Source organism: Oncorhynchus tshawytscha, linkage group LG06, assembly GCF_018296145.1.
Source record: "Oncorhynchus tshawytscha isolate Ot180627B linkage group LG06, Otsh_v2.0, whole genome shotgun sequence".
Lineage (NCBI taxonomy): Eukaryota > Metazoa > Chordata > Actinopteri > Salmoniformes > Salmonidae > Oncorhynchus > Oncorhynchus tshawytscha.
Window position 1 is genome coordinate 4,131,747 of NC_056434.1, and position 20,450 is coordinate 4,152,196.

Below are 20,450 nucleotides of genomic sequence, written 5' to 3' on the forward strand. Positions count from 1 at the left end.
ACTACCACACCAATACACCACACCACACTACCACACCAATACACCCCTCCACATTACGACACCAATACACCCCACCACACCCCTCCACCCCCAATACACCCCTCCACACCAATACACCCCTCCACACTACCACACCAATACACCCCTACACAGTACCACACCAATACACCCCTCCACACCAATACACCCCTCCACACCTCCACACCAATACATCCCGCCACACTACCACACCAATACACCCCTCCACATTACCACACCAATACACCCCTCCACACCACCACACCAATACACCCCTCAACACCAATACACCCCTCCACACCACTACACCCCTCCACACCACTACACCAATACACCACACCAATACATCCCTCCACACTACCACGCCAATACACCACACCAATATACCACACCAATACACCCCTCCACACCACCACACCAATACATCCCTCCACACTACCACACCAATCCACTCCCCTCACCAATCCACACCACTAAACCAATCCACAACACCAATCCACCACACAACCACTGCACCACATCACTACTCTACCACACCAATACACCCCTCCACACTACCACACCAATACACCCCACCACACCACCACACCCCACCACACCCCTCCACCCCAATACACCCCTCCACACTACCACACCAATACACCACACCACACTACCACACCAATACACCCCTCCACACCAATACACCCCTCCACATTACGACACCAATACACCCCACCACACCCCTCCACCCCAATACACCCCTCCACCCCAATACACCCTCCACCCCAATACACCCTCCACACTACCACACTAATACACCACACCAATACATCCCTCCACACTACCACACCAATACACCACACCAATACACCCCTACACACAGTACCACACCAATACACCCCTCCACACCACCACACCTCCACACCAATATATCCCGCCACACTACCACACCAATACACCCCTCCACATTACCACACCAATACACCCCTCCACACCACCACACCCCATCCACACCCCTCACCACACTATCACACCAATACATCCCTCCACACCAATACACCCCTCCACACTACCACGCCAATACACCACACCAATATACCACACCAATACACCCCCTCCACACCAATACACCCCACCCCTCCACACTACCACACCAATACACCCCTCCACATTACCAATACCCCTCCACACCACCACACCAATACACCCCTCCACACTATCACCCCAATACATCCCTCCACACCAATACACCCACCACCACCACACTACCACACCAATACACCACACCAATCCATCCCACAGCCACACCAATACCACGCCAATATACCACCAATACACCCCTCACACCACCACACCAATACAACCCCCCTCCACACTACCACACCAATACACCCCTCCACACCAATACACCCCTCCACACCAATACACCCCTCCACACTACCACACCAATACACCCTCCACACCACCACACCCCTCCACACCACCACACCAATACACCCCTCCACACCACCACACCAATACACCCCTCCATACTACCACACCAATACACCACCACTATCCACACCAATACACCCCCACCACCAATACACCCCTCCACACTACCACACAATACACCCCAATACACCCCCCACACCACCACCCCACCACACCCACCACCCCCTCCACCACCACCACACCAATACACCCCTCCACACCACCACACCAATACACCCCTCCACACTACCACTACAATACACCCCCACCACTCCACACCAATACACCCCTCCACACCAATACACCACCTCCACACTACCACACCAATACACCCCTCCACACCACCACACCCCTCCACACCACCACACCAATACACCCCTCCACACCACCACACCAATACACCCCTCCACACCGAAACGTCAAACCACTTCACTACACCATTCCACTATACCACTCCAATCCACCACACCACTCCAACACTTCATACCACCACCATTCCACTACACTAACCTACACTACAACACTCCAATCCACCCCACTCCAATGCACCACACCACTCAAATTCAGTACACCACTCGACTACACCATTCCACTACACCACTCCAATCCACCACACCACTCCAACACTTCATACCACCACCATTCTACTACACTACCTAGACTACAACAATCCACCCCACACCAATGCACCACACCACTCCACCACACCACTCCACCACTACAATACACCACTCCACCACTCAAATTCAGTACACCACTCGACTACACCATTCCACTACACCACTCCAATCCACCACACCACTCCACCACACAATCACCACCACCACCATTCCACTCCACCACTACCTAGACTACAACAATCCACCCCCACACCAATGCACCACACCACTCCACCACTACAATACACCACTCCACCACTCAAATTCAGTACACCACTCGACTACACCATTCCACTCCACCACTACAATACACCACTCACTACACCATTCCACTACACCACTCCAATCCACCACACCACTCCAACACTTCATACCACCACCATTCTACTACACTACCTAGACTACAACAATCCACCCCACACCAATGCACCACACCACTCCACCACACCACTCCACCACTACAATACACCACTCCACCACTCAAATTCAGTACACCACTCGACTACACCATTCCACTCCACCACTACAATACACCACTCCACTACACCATTCCACTCCACCACTACAATACACCACTCCACTACACCATTCCACCCACCACTACACGACACCACTACAATACACCACTCCACTACACCATTCCACGACACCACCACACCACTTCAATACACCACTCCAAATCAAATCTAATTTTATTTGTCACATACACATGGTTAGCAGATGTTAATGCGAGTGTAGCGAAATGCTTGTGCTTCTAGTTCCGACAATGCAGTAATAACCAACGAGTAATCTAACCTAACAATTCCAAAACTACTGTCTTATACACAGTGTAAGGGGATAAAGAATATGTACATAAGGATATATGAGTGAGTGATGGTACAGAGCGGCATAGGCAAGATACAGTAGATGGTATTGAGTGCAGTATATACATATGAGATGAGTATGTAAACAAAGTGGCATAGTTAAAGTGGCTAGTGATACATGTATTACATAAAGATGCAGTAGATGATATAGAGTACAATATATACATATACATATGAGATGAATAATGTAGGGTATGTAAACATTATATTAGGTAGCATTGTTTAAAGTGGCTAGTGATATATTTTACATCATTTCCCATCAATTCCCATTATTAAAGTGGCTGGAGTTGAGTCAGTGTGTTGGCAGCAGCCACTCAATGTTAGTGGTGGCTGTTTAACAGTCTGATGGCCTTGAGATAGAAGCTGTTTTTCAGTCTCTCGGTCCCAGCTTTGATGCACCTGTACTGACCTCGCCTTCTGGATGACAGCGGGGTGAACAGGCAGTGGCTCGGGTGGTTGTTGTCCTTGATGATCTTTATGGCCTTCCTGTGACATCGGGTGGTGTAGGTGTCCTGGAGGGCAGGTAGTTTGCCCCCGGTGATGCGTTGTGCAGACCTCACTACCCTCTGGAAAGCCTTACGGTTGTGGGCGGAACAGTTGCCGTACCAGGCGGTGATACAGCCCGACAGGATGCTCTCGATTGTGCATCTGTAGAAGTTTGTGAGTGCTTTTGGTGACAAGCCGAATTTCTTCAGCCTCCTGAGGTTGAAGTGGCGCTGCTGCGCCTTCTTCACGATGCTGTCTGTGTGGGTGGACCAATTCAGTTTGTCTGTGATGTGTACGCCGAGGAACTTAAAACTTACTACCCTCTCCACTACTGTTCCATCAATGTGGAATGTGTTCCCTCTGCTGTTTCCTGAAGTCCACAATCATCTCCTTAGTTTTGTTGACGTTGAGTGTGAGGTTAATTTCCTGACACTACACTCCGAGGGCCCTCACCTCCTCCCTGTAGGCCGTCTCGTCGTTGTTGGTAATCAAGCCTACCACTGTTGTGTCGTCCGCAAACTTGATGATTGAGTTGGAGGCGTGCGTGGCCACGCAGTCGTGGATGAACAGGGAGTACAGGAGAGGGCTCAGAACGCACCCTTGTGGGGCCCCAGTGTTGAGGATCAGCGGGGTGGAAATGTTGTTGCCTACCCTCACCACCTGGGGGCGGCCCGTCAGGAAGTCCAGTACCCAGTTGCACAGGGCGGGGTTGAGACCCAGGGTCTCGAGCTTGATGACGAGCTTGGAGGGCACTATGGTGTTAAATGCCGAGCTGTAGTCGATGAACAGCATTCTCACATAGGTATTCCTCTTGTCCAGATGGGTTAGGGCAGTGTGCAGTGTGGTTGAGATTGCATCGTCTGTGGACCTATTTGGGCGGTAAGCAAATTGGAGTGGGTCTAGATTGTCAGGTAGGGTGGAGGTGATATGGTCCTTGACTAGTCTCTCAAAGCACTTCATGATGACGGAAGTGAGTGCTACAGGGCGGTAGTCGTTTAGCTCAGTTACCTTAGCTTTCTTGGGAACAGGAACAATGGTGGCCCTCTTGAAGCATGTGGGAACAACAGACTGGGATAGGGATTGATTGAATATGTCCGTAAACACACCAGCCAGCTGGTCTGCGCATGCTCTGAGGGCGCGGCTGGGGATGCCGTCTGGGCCTGCAGCCTTGCGAGGGTTGACACGTTTAAATATTTTCCTCACGCCGGCTGCAGTGAAGGAGAGTCCGCATGTCTTAGTCTTGGGCCGTGTCAGTGGCACTGTATTGTCCTCAAAGCGGGCAAAAAAGTTATTTAGTCTGCCTGGGAGCAAGACATCCTGGTCCGTGACTGGGCTGGTTTTCTTTTTGTAATCCGTGATTGACTGTAGACCCTGCCACATACCTCTTGTGTCTGAGCCGTTGAATTGAGATTCTACTTTGTCTCTATACTGACGCTTAGCTTGTTTGATTGCCTTGCGGAGGGAATAGTTACACTGTTTGTATTCGGTCATGTTTCCGGTCACCTTGCCCTGATTAAAAGCAGTGGTTCGGGCTTTCAGTTTCACGCGAATGCTGCCATCAATCCACGGTTTCTGGTTTGGGAATGTTTTAATCGTTGCTATGGGAACGACATCTTCAACGCACGTTCTAATGAACTCGCTCACCGAATCAGCGTATTCGTCAATGTTGTTGTCTGACGCAATACGAAACATATCCCAGTCCACGTGATGGAAGCAGTCTTGGAGTGTGGAATAAGATTGGTCGGACCAGCGTTGAACAGACCTCAGCGCGGGAGCTTCTTGTTTTAGTTTCTGTCTGTAGGCAGGGATCAACAAAATGGAGTCGTGGTCAGCTTTTCCGAAAGGAGGGCAGGGCAGGGCCTTATATGCGTCGTGGAAGTTAGAATAGCATTGATCCAAGGTTTTTCCAGCCCTGGTTGCGCAATCGATATGCTGATAAAATTTAGGGAGTCTTGTTTTCAGATTAGCCTTGTTAAAATCCCCAGCTACAATGAATGCATCCTCCGGATAAATGGATTCCAGTTTGCAAAGAGTCAAATAAAGTTCGTTCAGAGCCATCGATGTGTCTGCTTCGGGGGGAATATATACGGCTGTGATTATAATCGAAGAGAATTCCCTTGGTAGATAATGCGGTCGACGTTTGATTGTGAGGAATTCTAAATCAGGTGAACAGAAGGACTTGAGTACCTGTATGTTGTTATGATCACACCACGTCACGTTAACCATGAAGCATACACCCCCGCCCCTCTTCTTACCAGAAAGATGTTTGTTTCTGTCTGCGCGATGCGTGGAGAAACCAGTTGGCTGCACCGACTCCGATAGCGTCTCTCCAGTGAGCCATGTTTCCGTGAAGCAAAGAACGTTACAGTCTCTGATGTCCCTCTAGAATGCTACCCTTGCTCGGATTTCATCAACCTTGTTGTCAAGAGACTGGACATTGGCAAGAAGAATGCTAGGGAGTGGTGCACGATGTGCCCGTCTCCGGAGTCTGACCAGAAGACCGCTCCGTTTCCCCCTTTTACGAAGTCGTTTTTTTGGGTCACCGGCTGGGATCCATTCCGTTGTCCTGGGTGAAAGGCAGAACACAGGATCCGCTTCGCGAAAGTCATATTCTTGGTCGTATTGATGGTGAGTTGACGCTGCTCTTATGTTCAGTAGTTCTTCTCGACTGTATGTAATGAAACCTAAGATGACCTGGGGTACTAATGTAAGGGAACGCGAAGCGAGGCGGCCATCTCTGTCGGCGCCACCACTCTACAACAATACTACTCTACTCCACCACACCACCACTCTACCACAATACTACTCTACTCCATGACAGGCTGAACCAGGTCCAACATACTGGGACTGCTGCTTTAGAGAGACTGACTGTGGATGATGCTTGCTTCTTTTGAGAGACCGATTGTGGATGATGCTTGCTGCTTTAGAGAGACTAATTGTGGATGATGCTTGCTGCTTTAGAAAGACTAATTGTGGATGATGCTTGCTACTTTAGAGAGACCGACTGTGGATGATGCTTGCTGCTTTAGAGAGACCAACTGTGGATGATGCTTGCTGCTTTAGAGAGACCGACTGTGGATGATGCTATCTGCTTTAGAGAGACCGACTGTGGATGATGCTTGCCATACACTAGGCTTCTCAGCAACAAGAAGGTTAACATCTGTGTTCTGGAAACTCTGCCCATGAAGGATTTGTATTCAGAAGTGTGTCCTTTGTATTGCAGAGTACTGTAGATAATATATATATATATACACTGCTCAAAAAAATAAAGGGAACACTTAAACAACACAATGTAACTCCAAGTCAATCACACTTCTGTGAAATCAAACTGTCCACTTAGGAAGCAACACTGATTGACAATACGTTTCACATGCTGTTGTGCAAATGGCATAGACAACAGGTGGAAATTATAGGCAATTAGCAAGACACCCCCAATAAAGGAGTGGTTCTGCAGGTGGTGACTACAGACCACTTCTCAGTTCCTATGCTTCCTGGCTGATGTTTTGGTCACTTTTGAATGCTGGCGGTGCTTTCACTCTAGTGGTAGCATGAGACAGAGTCTACAACCCACACAAGTGGCTCAGGTAGTGCAGCTCATCCAGGATGGAACATCAATGCGAGCTGTGGCAAGAAGGTTTGCTGTGTCTGTCAGCGTAGTGTCCAGAGCATGGAGGCGCTACCAGGAGACAGGCCAGGAGGGCAACAACCCAGCAGCAGAACCGCTACCTCCGCCTTTGTGCAAGGAGGAGCAGGAGGAGCACTGCCAGAGCCCTGCAAAATGACCAGAAACAGACTCCATGAGAGTGGTATGAGGGCCCGACGTCCAATGGGGGTTGTGCTTACAGCCCAACACCGTGCAGGAAGTTTGGCATTTGCCAGAGAACACCAAGATTGGCAAATTCGCCACTGGCGCCCTGTGCTCTTCACAGATGAAAGCAGGTTCACACTGAGCACATATGACAGACGTGACAGTCTGGAGACGACGTGGAGAACGTTCTGCTGCCTGCAACATCCTCCAGCATGACCGGTTTGGCGGTGGGTCAGTCATGGTGTGGGGTGGCATTTCTTTGGGGGGCCGCACAGCCCTCCATGTGCTCGCCAGAGGTAGCCTGACTGCTATTAGGTACCGAGATGAGATCCTCAGACCCCTTGTGAGACCATATGCTGGTGCGGTTGGCCCTGGGTTCCTCCTAATGCAAGACAATGCTAGACCTCATGTGGCTGGAGTGTGTCAGCAGTTCCTGCAAGAGGAAGGCATTGATGCTATGGACTGGCCCGCCCGTTCCCCAGACCTGAATCCAATTGAGCACATCTGGGACATCATGTCTCGCGCCATCCACCAACGCCACGTTGCACCACAGACTGTCCAGGAGTTGGCGGATGCTTTAGTCCTGGTCTGGGAGGAGAGCCCTCAGTTGACCATCCGCCACCTCATCAGGAGCATGCCCAGGCATTGTAGGGAAGTCATACAGGCACGTGGAGGCCACACTCACTACTGAGCCTAATTTTGACTTGTTTTAAGGACATTACATCAAAGTTGGATCAGCCTGTAGTGTGGTTTTCCACTTTAATTTTGAGTGTGACTCCAAATCCAGACCTCCATGGGTTGATACATTTGATTTCCATTGATCATTTTTATGTGATTTTGTTGTCAGCACATTCAACTATGTAAAGAAAAAAGTATTTCATAAAAATATTTAATTCATTCAGATCTAGGATGTGTTATTTTAGTGTTCCCTTTATTTTTTTGAGCAGTGTATATATATATTGAACCCTTAGATCTTACCATGTATGACAGAGTCAAACTCATAGGGCTGGGACAGGAAGTGAGGTAAGGCCAGGATCAGCGCGCTGATGGACATCAGCAGGCCACCCAGTCCAATAAGACGAGGCCGATGGACCCTGCTGCCCAGGTAACTCACAAAAACTATCAGAACTGTGTTCCCCACCTAGAGACGGATGGACACAGAGAGAGCCCTGTAATCAGAATACATCAGTACTGTGTTCCCCACCTAGAGACAGAGAGAGCCCTGTAATCAGGATACAGCAGGTCTGTGTCCTACCTCGTGCAGAGAGGAGACAGTACCGGAGGAGAAGCTGCTGAGGCCAAAGCGTCTCTCAATGGTGGTGATGGTGCTCTTAAAGTAGGAGCTGTACAGGAGCTGGGTGAGCTGCAGCAGGCCATGACACAGGACAAACATCTAGAAGAGGAGAGAGAGAGACCAATCTATTTTATTTTAATTTTACCTTTATTTAACCAGGCAAGTCAGTTAAGAATGCTCTAACCACTAGGCTACCCTGCCGCCCCTATGAAAAGTAAACCTGTCAGATTAAGTTGGAGATGTGTATTTTTCCTTTGACGCATCCACCTATGTCTCACTTCCGCGGTGTAAGGTGACATATAGAGGGGTTGTTTGTCAGACCATGAGACATCCCGAAAATATAACACGTTTTGTATTATATTGGTTGTTTTGTTCTAGGACGCCCACAGGCCTCACAAGACTCGTGTGAAGGTCCCCTGTACCAGTTGAAAAAAATGAATGGAAGTACATTTTATATGGATACTGCTTAGTGCCAAAAATAAGGGGCTAAATCAAATGTAATTTCTCACATGCACCGAAAACCAACAGGTTTTACTGTGAAATGCTTACTTACACGCCTTTAACCAACAATGCAGTTCAAGAAATAGTTAAGAAAATATTTACCGGGCCTCCCGAGTGGTGAAGTTGTCCACGGCACTGCATCGCAGTGCTAGCTGTGCCACTAGAGATCCTGGTTTGAGTCTAGGCTCTGTCGCAGCCGGCCGCGACCGGGAGACCCATGGGATGCCACACAATTGGCCCAGAGTCGTTCAGGTTAGGGGAGAGTTTGGCCGGCAGGAATGTTCTTGTCCCATCGTGCTCTAAGCGATTCCTGCGGGGGGCCGGATGCAATGCACGTTGACACGGTCGCCATTGTGTACAGTGTTTCCTCCGACACATTGGTTGCGGCTGGCTTCTGGGTTAAGCGGGCATTGTGTCAAGAAGCAGTGCGGCTTGGCTGGGTTGTGTTTTGGAAGACGCACGGCTCTCGACCTTCGCCTCTCCTGAGTCCATACAGGAGTTTCAGCGATGAGACAAGACTAATTACCAATTGGATACCACGAAAATTTGGGAGAAAAAGGAGAGAAAAAAGTACTTTTTTTTGTAATCTGTACATATAGGTAGGGGTAAAGTGACTATGTGAGTAGCAGCAGTGTAAAAACAAAGGGGGTGGGGGTCAATGTAAATAGTCCGGGTGGCCATTAGATTAATTCTTCATCAGTCTTATGGCTTGGGGGTAGTAGCAGTTAAGGGGCCTTTTGGACCTAGACTTGGCGCTCCGGTACCACTTGCCATGCGGTAGCAGGGAGAACTGACTGGTATTTGACCATTTTTAGGGCTTTCCTCTGACAAAGCCTAGTTTATAGGTACTGGATGGTAGGAAGCTTGGCCCCAGTGACGTACTGGGCCATCTGTGTGGCGCCTTACGGTCAGATGACGAGCAGTTGCCATACCAGGCGGTGATGCAACCGGTCAGGATGCTCTCGATGGTGCAGCTGTATAACTTTTTGAGGATCTGGGGACCCATGCCAAATATTTTCAGTCTCCTGAGGAGGAAAAGGTGTTGTCGTGCCCTCTTCACAACTGTCTTGGTGTGCTTGGAACGAAGCAGAGAAGAGGTATTTGGAGTCCGACTCAGGAGGCGTGCACACCATCCACCGCATATATTACACGCTAATATTCAGTCTCTGGATAATAAAGTAGACTAGCTCAGGGCGAGGATCTCCTTCCAGAGAGACATCAGGGACAGTAACATTCTCTGTTTCATGGAATCATGACTTTCTCGGTATATACTGTGAACCCGTCCATATAGCCAGCTAGATTCTCAGTACATCGAGCAGACAGGAATGAAGATCTCTCCGGGAAGAAGAAAGGTGATGGTGTATGTTTCATGATTAACTACTCATGGTGTGATTGTGATAACATACAGGAACTCAAGGCATTTTGTTCACCAGGCCTATTACCTCCCAAGATATTATTTTCTGTTATAGTCACAGCCATATATATTCCCCCTCAAGACAATACCACAACGGCCCTCAAGGAACTACACTGGAAACCATATATCCTGAGGCGACATTTATTGAAGCTGGGGATTTTAACAAAGCAAATTTGCGAAAAACTCTATGAAAGTTCAATCAACACATTGACTGTAGTACTCGCTCTGGAAAAACACTCAACCACTGATACCCCCATTTCGAAGGATTTCTACAAGGCCCTCCCCCACCCTCCCTTCAGCAAATCAGATCATGACTCCATTTTGCTCCTCCCTTCCTATAGGCAGAAACTCAAATCGGAAGTAGCCGTGCTAAGGTCTATTCATTGCTGGTCTAAGCACCAGGAATCCATGCTTACATGCTTCAAGATTGTTTTGATCACACTGACTGGGATATTCCGGGTAGTCTCTGAGAATAACGGGAGTTGCAGCGATGAGACAAGACTAATTACCAATTGGATACCACGAAACTTGGGGAGAAAAAGAGGTTAAAAAAAATACTATACTATTATTGACATATACACAGACACGGTGACTGAGTTCATCAGGAAGTATATAGGGGATGTTGTTCCCTCTGTGATTACTAAAACCTAACCAAACCAGAAACCGTGGATAGCGCAAACCATTTAACCATGGCAAGGTGACTGGGAATATGGTTGAATACAAACAGTGTAGTTATTCCCTTCCGTAAGGCAATCTTGCAACAGGCAACATGTTAGTACAGACACAAAGTGGAGTCACAACGGCTCAAACACAGTGCCTCTTCAACCTCAGTTGGCTGAAGAAATTCGGGTTGGCCCTTAAGACACTCACAATCTTTTACAGAAGCACAATTGAGAGCATCCTGCCGGGTTGTATCACTGCCTGGTATGGCAACTGCACCGCCCACAACGGCAGGGCTCTCCAGAGGGTGGTGCGGTCTGCCCAACGCATCACTGGTGGCACACTGACTGCCCTCCAGGACACGTACAGCACCCGTTGTCACAGGAAGGCCAAAAAGATTGTCAAGGACATCAACCCCCAGGCCAACGCCTGTTCACCCCGCTATCATCCAGAAGGCGAGATCAGTACAGGTGCATCACAGCTGGGACTCAGAGACTGAAAAACAGCTTTTATCTCAAGGTCATCACTAGCCGGCTACCACCAAGTTACTAAACCCTGCACCATAGAGGCTGCTGCCCTATAGACATGGAATCATTGGTCACTTTAATAATGGATCACTAGTCACTTTAATGTTTAGTCACTACTGATTTACTAATTTCATGTACATACTATATTCTATTCTACTGTATTTTAGTCTATGCCAGTCTAAATATTTCTATATTTCTTAATTCCATTTTTTAAACTTTTATATTTGTGTGTATTGTTGTGAATTGTTAGATACTGCACTGTTGGAGATTTTGCATTGTCATTGTCGAACACAAAGCATTTCGCTACACCCACAATAACATCTGCTAAATATGTGTATGTGACCCATACATTTTGATTTGATGATAGTTTGTTGGTGATGTGGACATCAAGGAATTTGAAACTCTCGACCCGCTCTACCACAGCCCCTTCGATGTTAATGGGGTTCTGTTCGGCCAGCCTTTTCCTGTAGTCCACAATGAGCTCCTTTGTCTTGCTCACATTGAGGGAGAGGTTGTTGTCCTGGCATCATACTGCCAGGTCTTTGACTTCCTCCCTATAGGCTGTCTCATCGCTGATCAAGCCTACCACTGTTGTGTCGTCAGCAAATTTAATGATGTTGTTGGAGTCGTGCTTGGCCAAACAGTTATGGGTGAACAGGGAGTACAGGAGGGGACTAAGCACCCCCCAGAGGGGCCCCAGTGTTGAGGATCAGCGTGGCAGATGTGTTGTTGCCTACCCTTACCAATCTGTTGTAGAGGGAGTCCCAGGGTTCTTAGCTTAGTGATGAGCTTTGAGGGCACTATGGTGTTGAATGCTGAGCTGTAGTCAATGAATAGCATTCTCACATAGGTGTTCCTTTTGTCTAGGTGTGAAAGGTCAGTGTGGAGTGCAAAAGAAAAAGTGAATGAGATTGCATCATCTGTGGATCTGTTGGGGCGGTATGCAAATTAGGGTGGGTCTAGGGTTTCCAGGATGATGGTGTTGATGTGAGTCATGACCAGCCTTTCAAAGCACTTCATTTACACAGGTTACCTTCAGGTATTTGGGCACAGGGACTATGGTGGTCTGCTTGAAACATGTAGGTACTACAGACTCGGTCAGGGACAGGTTGAAAATGTCAGTGAAGACACTTGCCAGTTGGTCAGCAAATGCTCTGAGGACACGTCCTGGTAATCCTTCTGGCCTAGACCTTGTGAACGTTGACCTGTTTAAAGGTCTTGCTTACATTGGCTACGGAGAGCGTGATCACACTGTTGTCCAGAACAGCTGGTGCTTTCATGCATGCATCAGTGTTGATTGCCTCATTTCAAGCCCTGCCACATCTGACGAGCGTCAGAATCGGAGTAGTAGGATTCAATCTTAGTAATGTTTTGACACTTTGCCTGTTTGATGGTTAGCTGAGGGCATAGCGGGATTTATTATAAGCGTCCGGATTAGTGTCCCGCTCCTTGAAAGTAGCAGCTCTTGCCTTTAGTTCGATGCGGATGTTGCCTGTAATCCATGGCTTCTGGTTGGGATATGTACGCACGGTCACTGTGGGGACGACGTTGTCAATGCACTTAATGAGGAAGCCGGTGACTGAGGAGGTATACTCCTCAATGCCATTGGATGAATCGCGGAACATATTCCAGTCCTGTAGCGTAGCGTCCGCATCATCTGATTACTTCCGTATTGAGCGAGTCACTCGTACTTCCTGCTTTCGTTTTTGCTTGTAAGCAGGAATCAGGAGGATAGATTTATGGTCACATTTGCCAAATGGAGGGTGAGGGAGAACTTTGTATGAGTCTCTGTGTGGAGTAAAGGTGGTCTAAGAGTGTTTTTCCTCCTTTTTTTTGCACGTGACATTCTGGTAGAAATGAGGTAAAACGGATTTAAGTTTGCCTGCATTAAAGTCTCCGGCCACTAAGAGCACAACTTCTGTATGAGCATTTTCTTGTTTGCTTATGGCCTTATAAAGCTCGCTGAGTGTGATCTTAGTGCCATTGTCAGTTTGTGGTGGTTAATAGACTGCTACGAAAAATATAGATTAAACTCTTGGTAGATAGTGTGGTCTACAGTTTATTATGAGGTAATCTACCTGAGGCGAGCAATACCTTGAGACCTCCTTAGTTTTAGACATCACGCACCAGCTGTTATTGACAAAAAGACACACACCCCCACCCCTCGTCTTACTGGGCACCCCCACCCTTCGTCTTACTGGGCACCCCCACCCCTCGTCTTACTGGGCACCCCCACCCCTCGTCTTACTGGGCACCCCCACCCCTCGTCTTACTGGGCACCCCCACCCCTCGTCTTACTGGGCACCCCACCCCTCGTCTTACTGGGCACCCCCACCCCTCGTCTTACTGGGCACCCCCACCCCTCGTCTTACTGGGCACCCCCACCCCTCGTCTTACTGGGCACCCCCACCCCCTCGTCTTACTGGGCACCCCCACCCCTCGTCTTACTGGGCACCCCCACCCCTCGTCTTACTGGGCACCCCCACCCCTCGTCTTACTGGGCACCCCCACCCCTCGTCTTACTGGGCACCCCCACCGTCTTTCTAGACGTAGCTGTTCTGTCCTGCCGAAACACGGAAAACCCAGCCAACTGTATATTATCCGTGTCGTCGTCATTCAGCCACGACTCGGTGAAACATAAGATATTACAGTTTTTAATGTCCTGTTGGTAGGATAGTCTCGAATGGAGATCATCCAGTTTATTTTCCAGTGATTGCACATTGGCCAATAGAACGAATCGTAGAGGCACGTTACCCACTCGCCGACGAATTCTCACAAGGCACTCCGATCTCCGCCCCCCTGTATTTCCGTCTTTTCTTCACGCAAATGACGGGATTTGGGCCTGGTCTCGGAGAAGCAGTAAATCCTTCACGTCGGACTCATTAAAGAACAAATCTTGTCCAGTTCGAGGTTAGTAATCACTGTTCTGATATCCAGAAGCTCTTTTCGGTCAATACAGATTGTAGAGGCAACATTAAGTACAAAATAATGTGAAAAAACCTCACAAAATAACACAGTTGGTTAGGAGCCCATAAAATGGCAGCCGTCTCCCTCCATGCGCCATTGTCTTTGAGTTTTTCACCCCTAGTGGCACAGGAGATATTTTGATAGAAGTGAGGTAGGACGGTTTTAATTCTCCCTGCGTTAGTCTCCGCCCACCAGAAACGGTGCCTCTCGGTAAGCGGTTTCTTGTTTATGACCACATGCATTTTGTTAAGTGCCAGAGTGGTGTGTTGGCATGTAGAGGAATGTAGACAACCGTGACATTTATGGATGAATACTCTCTTGGTAGATAAAAAGTTCTGCTGCTTACCATGAAGTCTTCTATATGTCTGTGAAGACACTAGCCAGCTTTGCATGCTTTGAGAATGCGCCCTGGTATCCCATCTAGCCCGGCGGCCTTGTGATTGCTAACCTTTTTGCTTACATTGTGATCTCGCTCTCCATGGCCATCGTTATCTGGAAAAGCAGGGTCTTTCACGAAAGACAGTGTTATATTCCTCGAAAGGAGCATAAAAGGCAAATGGACTGATGGACTGAGGCTGCGTCGCAAATGACACCCTATTCCCTATATAGTGCACTACTTTTGACCAGTGTCTTTTGCAGTACACTACTTGTATGTAGGGAATAGGGTGCCATTTGGGATGGAGGCTGAGCCTCGTCCATTCCAGAACCTCCTGGGGTTGTGTAGACACAAGGTGGTCCAAGGGCCAAGGGGGCATGTTGAGGTTTAGACCTGGATTTACTATAAAAACAGCAGTGGATAAATTCTAACCTTTTGAGTTATTTATCAGCTACAAGACCAACAGGCTGAGGCAGAGGCATAATCAACTCCCAGTCCAATTCTGGGACAGTTAATACTCCTATTAAAGCCAGGCTTTCTGCTTTGTTAGCACGCACAATAGATGCCTTCACAATGTTTTCTAGCAGGTTTTTAAAAATTATTCATGTTTTGACTAGACCTGTTTTCTCAAGCAACCAAACAAGCTGAATAACCTTTTTTTTTGTCTGTGATTTAATTTAAAACTAAGATTTATCAGTTTGACTGGCAAGTCTGGCAAAAACGATCCTCTGCTGAAAATGTGGAGTTTCAGGGTGACATAGACTAAAATAGCTTCAACACAGTGGGCAATAAATCATGTCAGATTATAAAGACGAAGCATCTTTAATGACAGCTATGGGGCTATGTGTAACTGGGGCTACAGCTAACTGGGGCTATGGGACTACAGCTAACTGGGGCTACAGCTAACTGGGGCTATGGGGCTATGTGTAACTGGGGCTACAGCTAACTGGGCAATGGGGCTACAGCTAACTGGGGCTATAGCTAACTGGGGCTATGGGGCTACAGCTAACTGGGGCTATGGGGCTACAGCTAACTGGGCCTATGGGGCTACAGCTAACTGGGCCTATGGGGCTACAGCTAACTGGGGCTATGGGGCTACAGCTAACTGGGGCTATGGGGCTACAGCTAACTGGGCCTATGGGGCTACAGCTAACTGGGCCTATGGGGCTACAGCTAACTGGGGCTATGGGGCTACAGCTAACTGGGGCTATGGGGCTACAGCTAACTGGGGCTATGGGGCTACAGCTATGGGTTTTAGTGTATGTTGCGCTTATATCTGTCTTATTGCAACATCATAGGAGAAACACAGTCAACACACACTTATGGGCAAATAGCAGTGGGGCAATCAAACCTTAAATGGAGGAGGAAATAGTTATTTTACACAGTGAAATAGTTATTTTACATGGTGCAATCCCTGGATAATGTGTATCCCTGGATAATCATTCATTACTGAACTGTTATCAGTGTATTGTGTAGAAACTAACAAACTAATTCAAATGGTTGATAACACAGGTGTTGCTTATGATTACTCACTCTGTCAAACATGACAAACACAGAAGAGGGATTGATCTTTACATGTACCTGTAGGCATAATTGTCTTGCGCTGATGACTGTACTGCCAGCTGATCGATGACTGTACAGCCAGCTGCCAGCTGATCAATGACTGTACAGCCAGCTGATCAATGACTGTACAGCCAGCTGATCAATGACTGTACAGCCAGCTGATCAATGACTGTACAGCCAGCTGATCAATGACTGTACAGCCAGCTGCCAGCTGATCAATGACTGTACAGCCAGCTGATCGATGACTGTACAGCCAGCTGCCAGCTGATCAATGACTGTACAGCCAGCTGATCAATGACTGTACAGCCAGCTGATCAATGACTGTACAGCCAGCTGCCAACTGATCAATGACTGTACAGCCAGCTGATCAATGACTGTACTGCCAGCTGATCAATGACTGTACAGCCAGCTGATCAATGACTGTACAGCCAGCTGATCGATGACTGTACAGCCAGCTGATCGATGACTGTACAGTAACCTTCCAGTTTACAGTAAGCATTGCAGTTTGATTCCAGTTTATTGAGAATGTTGATTAGGCATTATGCTAACTTTTTGAATGACTATGTTAATATCAAGGAGCCACTGAAGTAAAAGTTCTTTCTATTGTAATTTGTCACTTCGATTTCTAAACGTCTTGTTTTTAGTACAAACACATTTCTTTGAGCACAGACACATCTACCTCCGTCTCCCCGGTAACCATTGTGTCTACCTCCGTCTCCCCGGTAACCATTGTGTCTACCTCCATCTCCCCGGTAACCATTGTGTCTGAGCCTTGTGGCCTGCAGAGAGGAGATAATTAAAGGAAGTGCCGAATTCAATATTACATAATATTCCAGACAGTTTCATAACTTTCATTACAGAGACACGTGCTGAGGAGACGTTTGGCTGGACACTGTGTGTGTGTTTTTAGTTTCTACCAGAAGTACACAAGGATAGTAAAACAAGGAAAATGCAGACAAGTGGGGACATTTCACCGGGTCCCAAAGGAGAAAAAAAAAGCAATTTTAGGCTTTAAAAAAAACAAAAAAACATTTAGGCTTTTATTTTAGGTTAGAATTAGATTTAGGAGTTAGGGAAAATAGAATTTTGAATGGGAATCAATTGTTTGGTCCATACAAGGATAGCAAAACAAACGTGTGTGTGTGTGTGTGTCGGACACTGCTGGACCTCCATAATACAGTCTAAACATACAAGTGAACAGTCTGTCTTCCTAAACAAATAAAAAAGCTTGGCTTAATTTCCGACTAGCTCAACCTTATTTACACAGCCAGTACAGCCCAATAGAGTTGAAAGCGAGAGGCAGATCTCAGACCTAACATAGTTTTCCTTCCTACTGCTGTCTATTGTGATGAATGAAGATGAAAAGGCTCAGCTTCACAATATAATCATGATCAAAGACAAGACTGCTGTCTGATCTGAACCACATCCTCTCTCATTAGACAGACAACTCAGCTTGAGTGAGTAAGTTCTCTCTCTCCCTCCCTCCCTCCCTCTCCCTCCCTCCCTCCCTCCCTCCCTCCCTCCCTCTCCTCCCTCTCTCTCCCTCCCTCCCTCCCTCCCTCTCCCTCCCTCCTCCCTCCCTCTCTCTCTCTCCCCCCTCCCCCTCCCTCTCCCTCTCCTCCCTCTCCTCCCTCTCTCCCTCCCTCCCTCTCCCTCTCCCTCCCTCTCTCCCTCCCTCCCTCTCTCCCTCCCTCCTCTCCCTCTCTCTCTCCCTCTCTCCCTCTCTCTCTCTCCCTCCCTCCCTCCCAATTTTGCCTCAGAACACAGCCATGAATAAAGAATGGTACAAACACATTCTCAGAGAGTAACTTCTCCCAACCATCCAGGAACAGTTTGGTGACGAACAATGCCTTTTCCAGCATGATGGAGCACTTTGCCATAAGGCAAAAGTGATAACTAAGTGGCTCGGGGAACAAAACATTGATATTTTTGGTCCATGGCCAGGAAACTCCCCAGACCTTAATCCCATTGAGAACTTGTGGTCAATCCTCAAGAGGCGGGTGGACAAACCCCAAGCAATGATTATGCAAGAATGGGTTGCCATCAGTCAGGATGTGGCCCAGAAGTTAATTGACAGCATGCCAGGGCGGATTGCAGAGGTCTTGAAAAAGAAGGATCACCAATGAAAATATTGACTCTTTGCATCAACTTCATGTAATTGTCAATAAAAGCCTTTGACACTTATGAAATACTTGTAATTATACTTCAGCATTTTGCTACACTCGCATTAACATCGGCTAACCATGTGTATGTGACAAATAAAATTGGATTTGATTTGGTATTCCATAGTAACATCTGACAAAAATATCTAAAGACACTGATGCAGCAGACTTTGTGAAAATTAATATTTGTGTCATTGAAAACTTTTTGCCACAACTGTACAATACAGTATATGCATATGAGACGAGAATTGCAAAATGTAAACATTATTAAAGTGACAAGTGTTCTGTTATTAAAGTGGCCAATGATTTCAAGTTTGTATCTATAAGGGCAGCAGTGTCTAATGTGATGCTGGCATTTGAATGGTGTCTCAGAGGTTCTGTTATTAAAGTGGACATTTGAATGGTGTCTCAGAGGTTCTGTTATTAAAGTGGACATTTGAATGGTGTCTCAGAGGTTCTGTTATTAAAGTGGACATTTGAATGGTGTCTCAGAGGTTCTGTTATTAAAGTGGACATTTGAATTGTGTCTCAGAGGTTCTGTTATTAAAGTGGGCATTTGAATATATATTTTACCTCTTGGGGATGTTATTCGAAAACATAATGTAAACTTTCACTGCTATGCGGATGACACACAGCTGTACATTTCAATGAAACATGGTGAAGCCCCAAAATTGCCCTCGCTAGAAGCATGTGTTTCAGACATAAGGAAGTGGATGGCTGCAAACTTTCTACTATTAAACTCGGACAAAACAGAGATGCTTGTTCTAGGTCCCAAGAAACAAAGAGATCTTCTGTTGAATCTGACAATTAATCTTAATGGTTGTACAGTCGTCTCAAATAAAACTGTGAAGGACCTCGGCGTTACTCTGGACCCTGATCTCTCTTTTGAAGAACATATCAAGACCATTTCAAGGACAGCTTTTTTCCATCTACGTAACATTGCAAAAATCAGAAACTTTCTGTCCAAAAATGATGCAGAAAAATTAATCCATGCTTTTGTCACTTCTAGGTTAGACTACTGCAATGCTCTATTTTCCGGCTACCCGGATAAAGCACTAAATAAACTTCAGTTGGTGCTAAATACGGCTGCTAGAATCCTGACTAGAACCAAAAAATTTGATCATATTACTCCAGTGCTAGCCTCTCTACACTGGCTTCCTGTCAAAGCAAGGGCTGATTTCAAGGTTTTACTGCTAACCTACAAAGCATTACATGGGCTTGCTCCTACCTATCTCTCTGATTTGGTCCTGCCGTACATACCTACACGTACGCTACGGTCACAAGACGCAGGCCTCCTAATTGTCCCTAGAATTTCTAAGCAAACAGCTGGAGGCAGGGCTTTCTCCTATAGAGCTCCATTTTTATGGAACGGTCTGCCTACCCATGTCAGAGACGCAAACTCGGTCTCAACCTTTAAGTCTTTACTGAAGACTCATCTCTTCAGTGGGTCATATGATTGAGTGTAGTCTGGCCCAGGAGTGGGAAGGTGAACGGAAAGGCTCTGGAGCAACGAACCGCCCTTGCTGTCTCTGCCTGGCCGGTTCCCCTCTTTCCACTGGGATTCTCTGCCTCTAACCCTATTACAGGGGCTGAGTCACTGGCTTACTGGGGCTCTCTCATGCCGTCCCTGGAGGGGGTGCGTCACCTGAGTGGGTTGATTCACTGTTGTGGTCATCCTGTCTGGGTTGGCGCCCCCC

General features: G+C 47.4%; 1 protein-coding gene across 1 annotated transcript in view; it reads right to left on the reverse strand.

Annotated features, from left to right (window-relative positions):
- The window catches only part of LOC112241350 (solute carrier organic anion transporter family member 2A1-like), an 83,229-nt gene that overhangs the window by 45,838 nt on the left and 16,941 nt on the right, over positions 1-20,450 (reverse strand). The window contains exons 2-3 of the mRNA XM_042322857.1: positions 8,545-8,682; positions 8,268-8,430 (exon numbers count right to left, since the gene is read on the reverse strand). Of these exons, the coding sequence (XP_042178791.1) occupies positions 8,268-8,430; positions 8,545-8,682 (301 nt within the window). The remainder of the gene's footprint in view (positions 1-8,267; positions 8,431-8,544; positions 8,683-20,450) is intronic.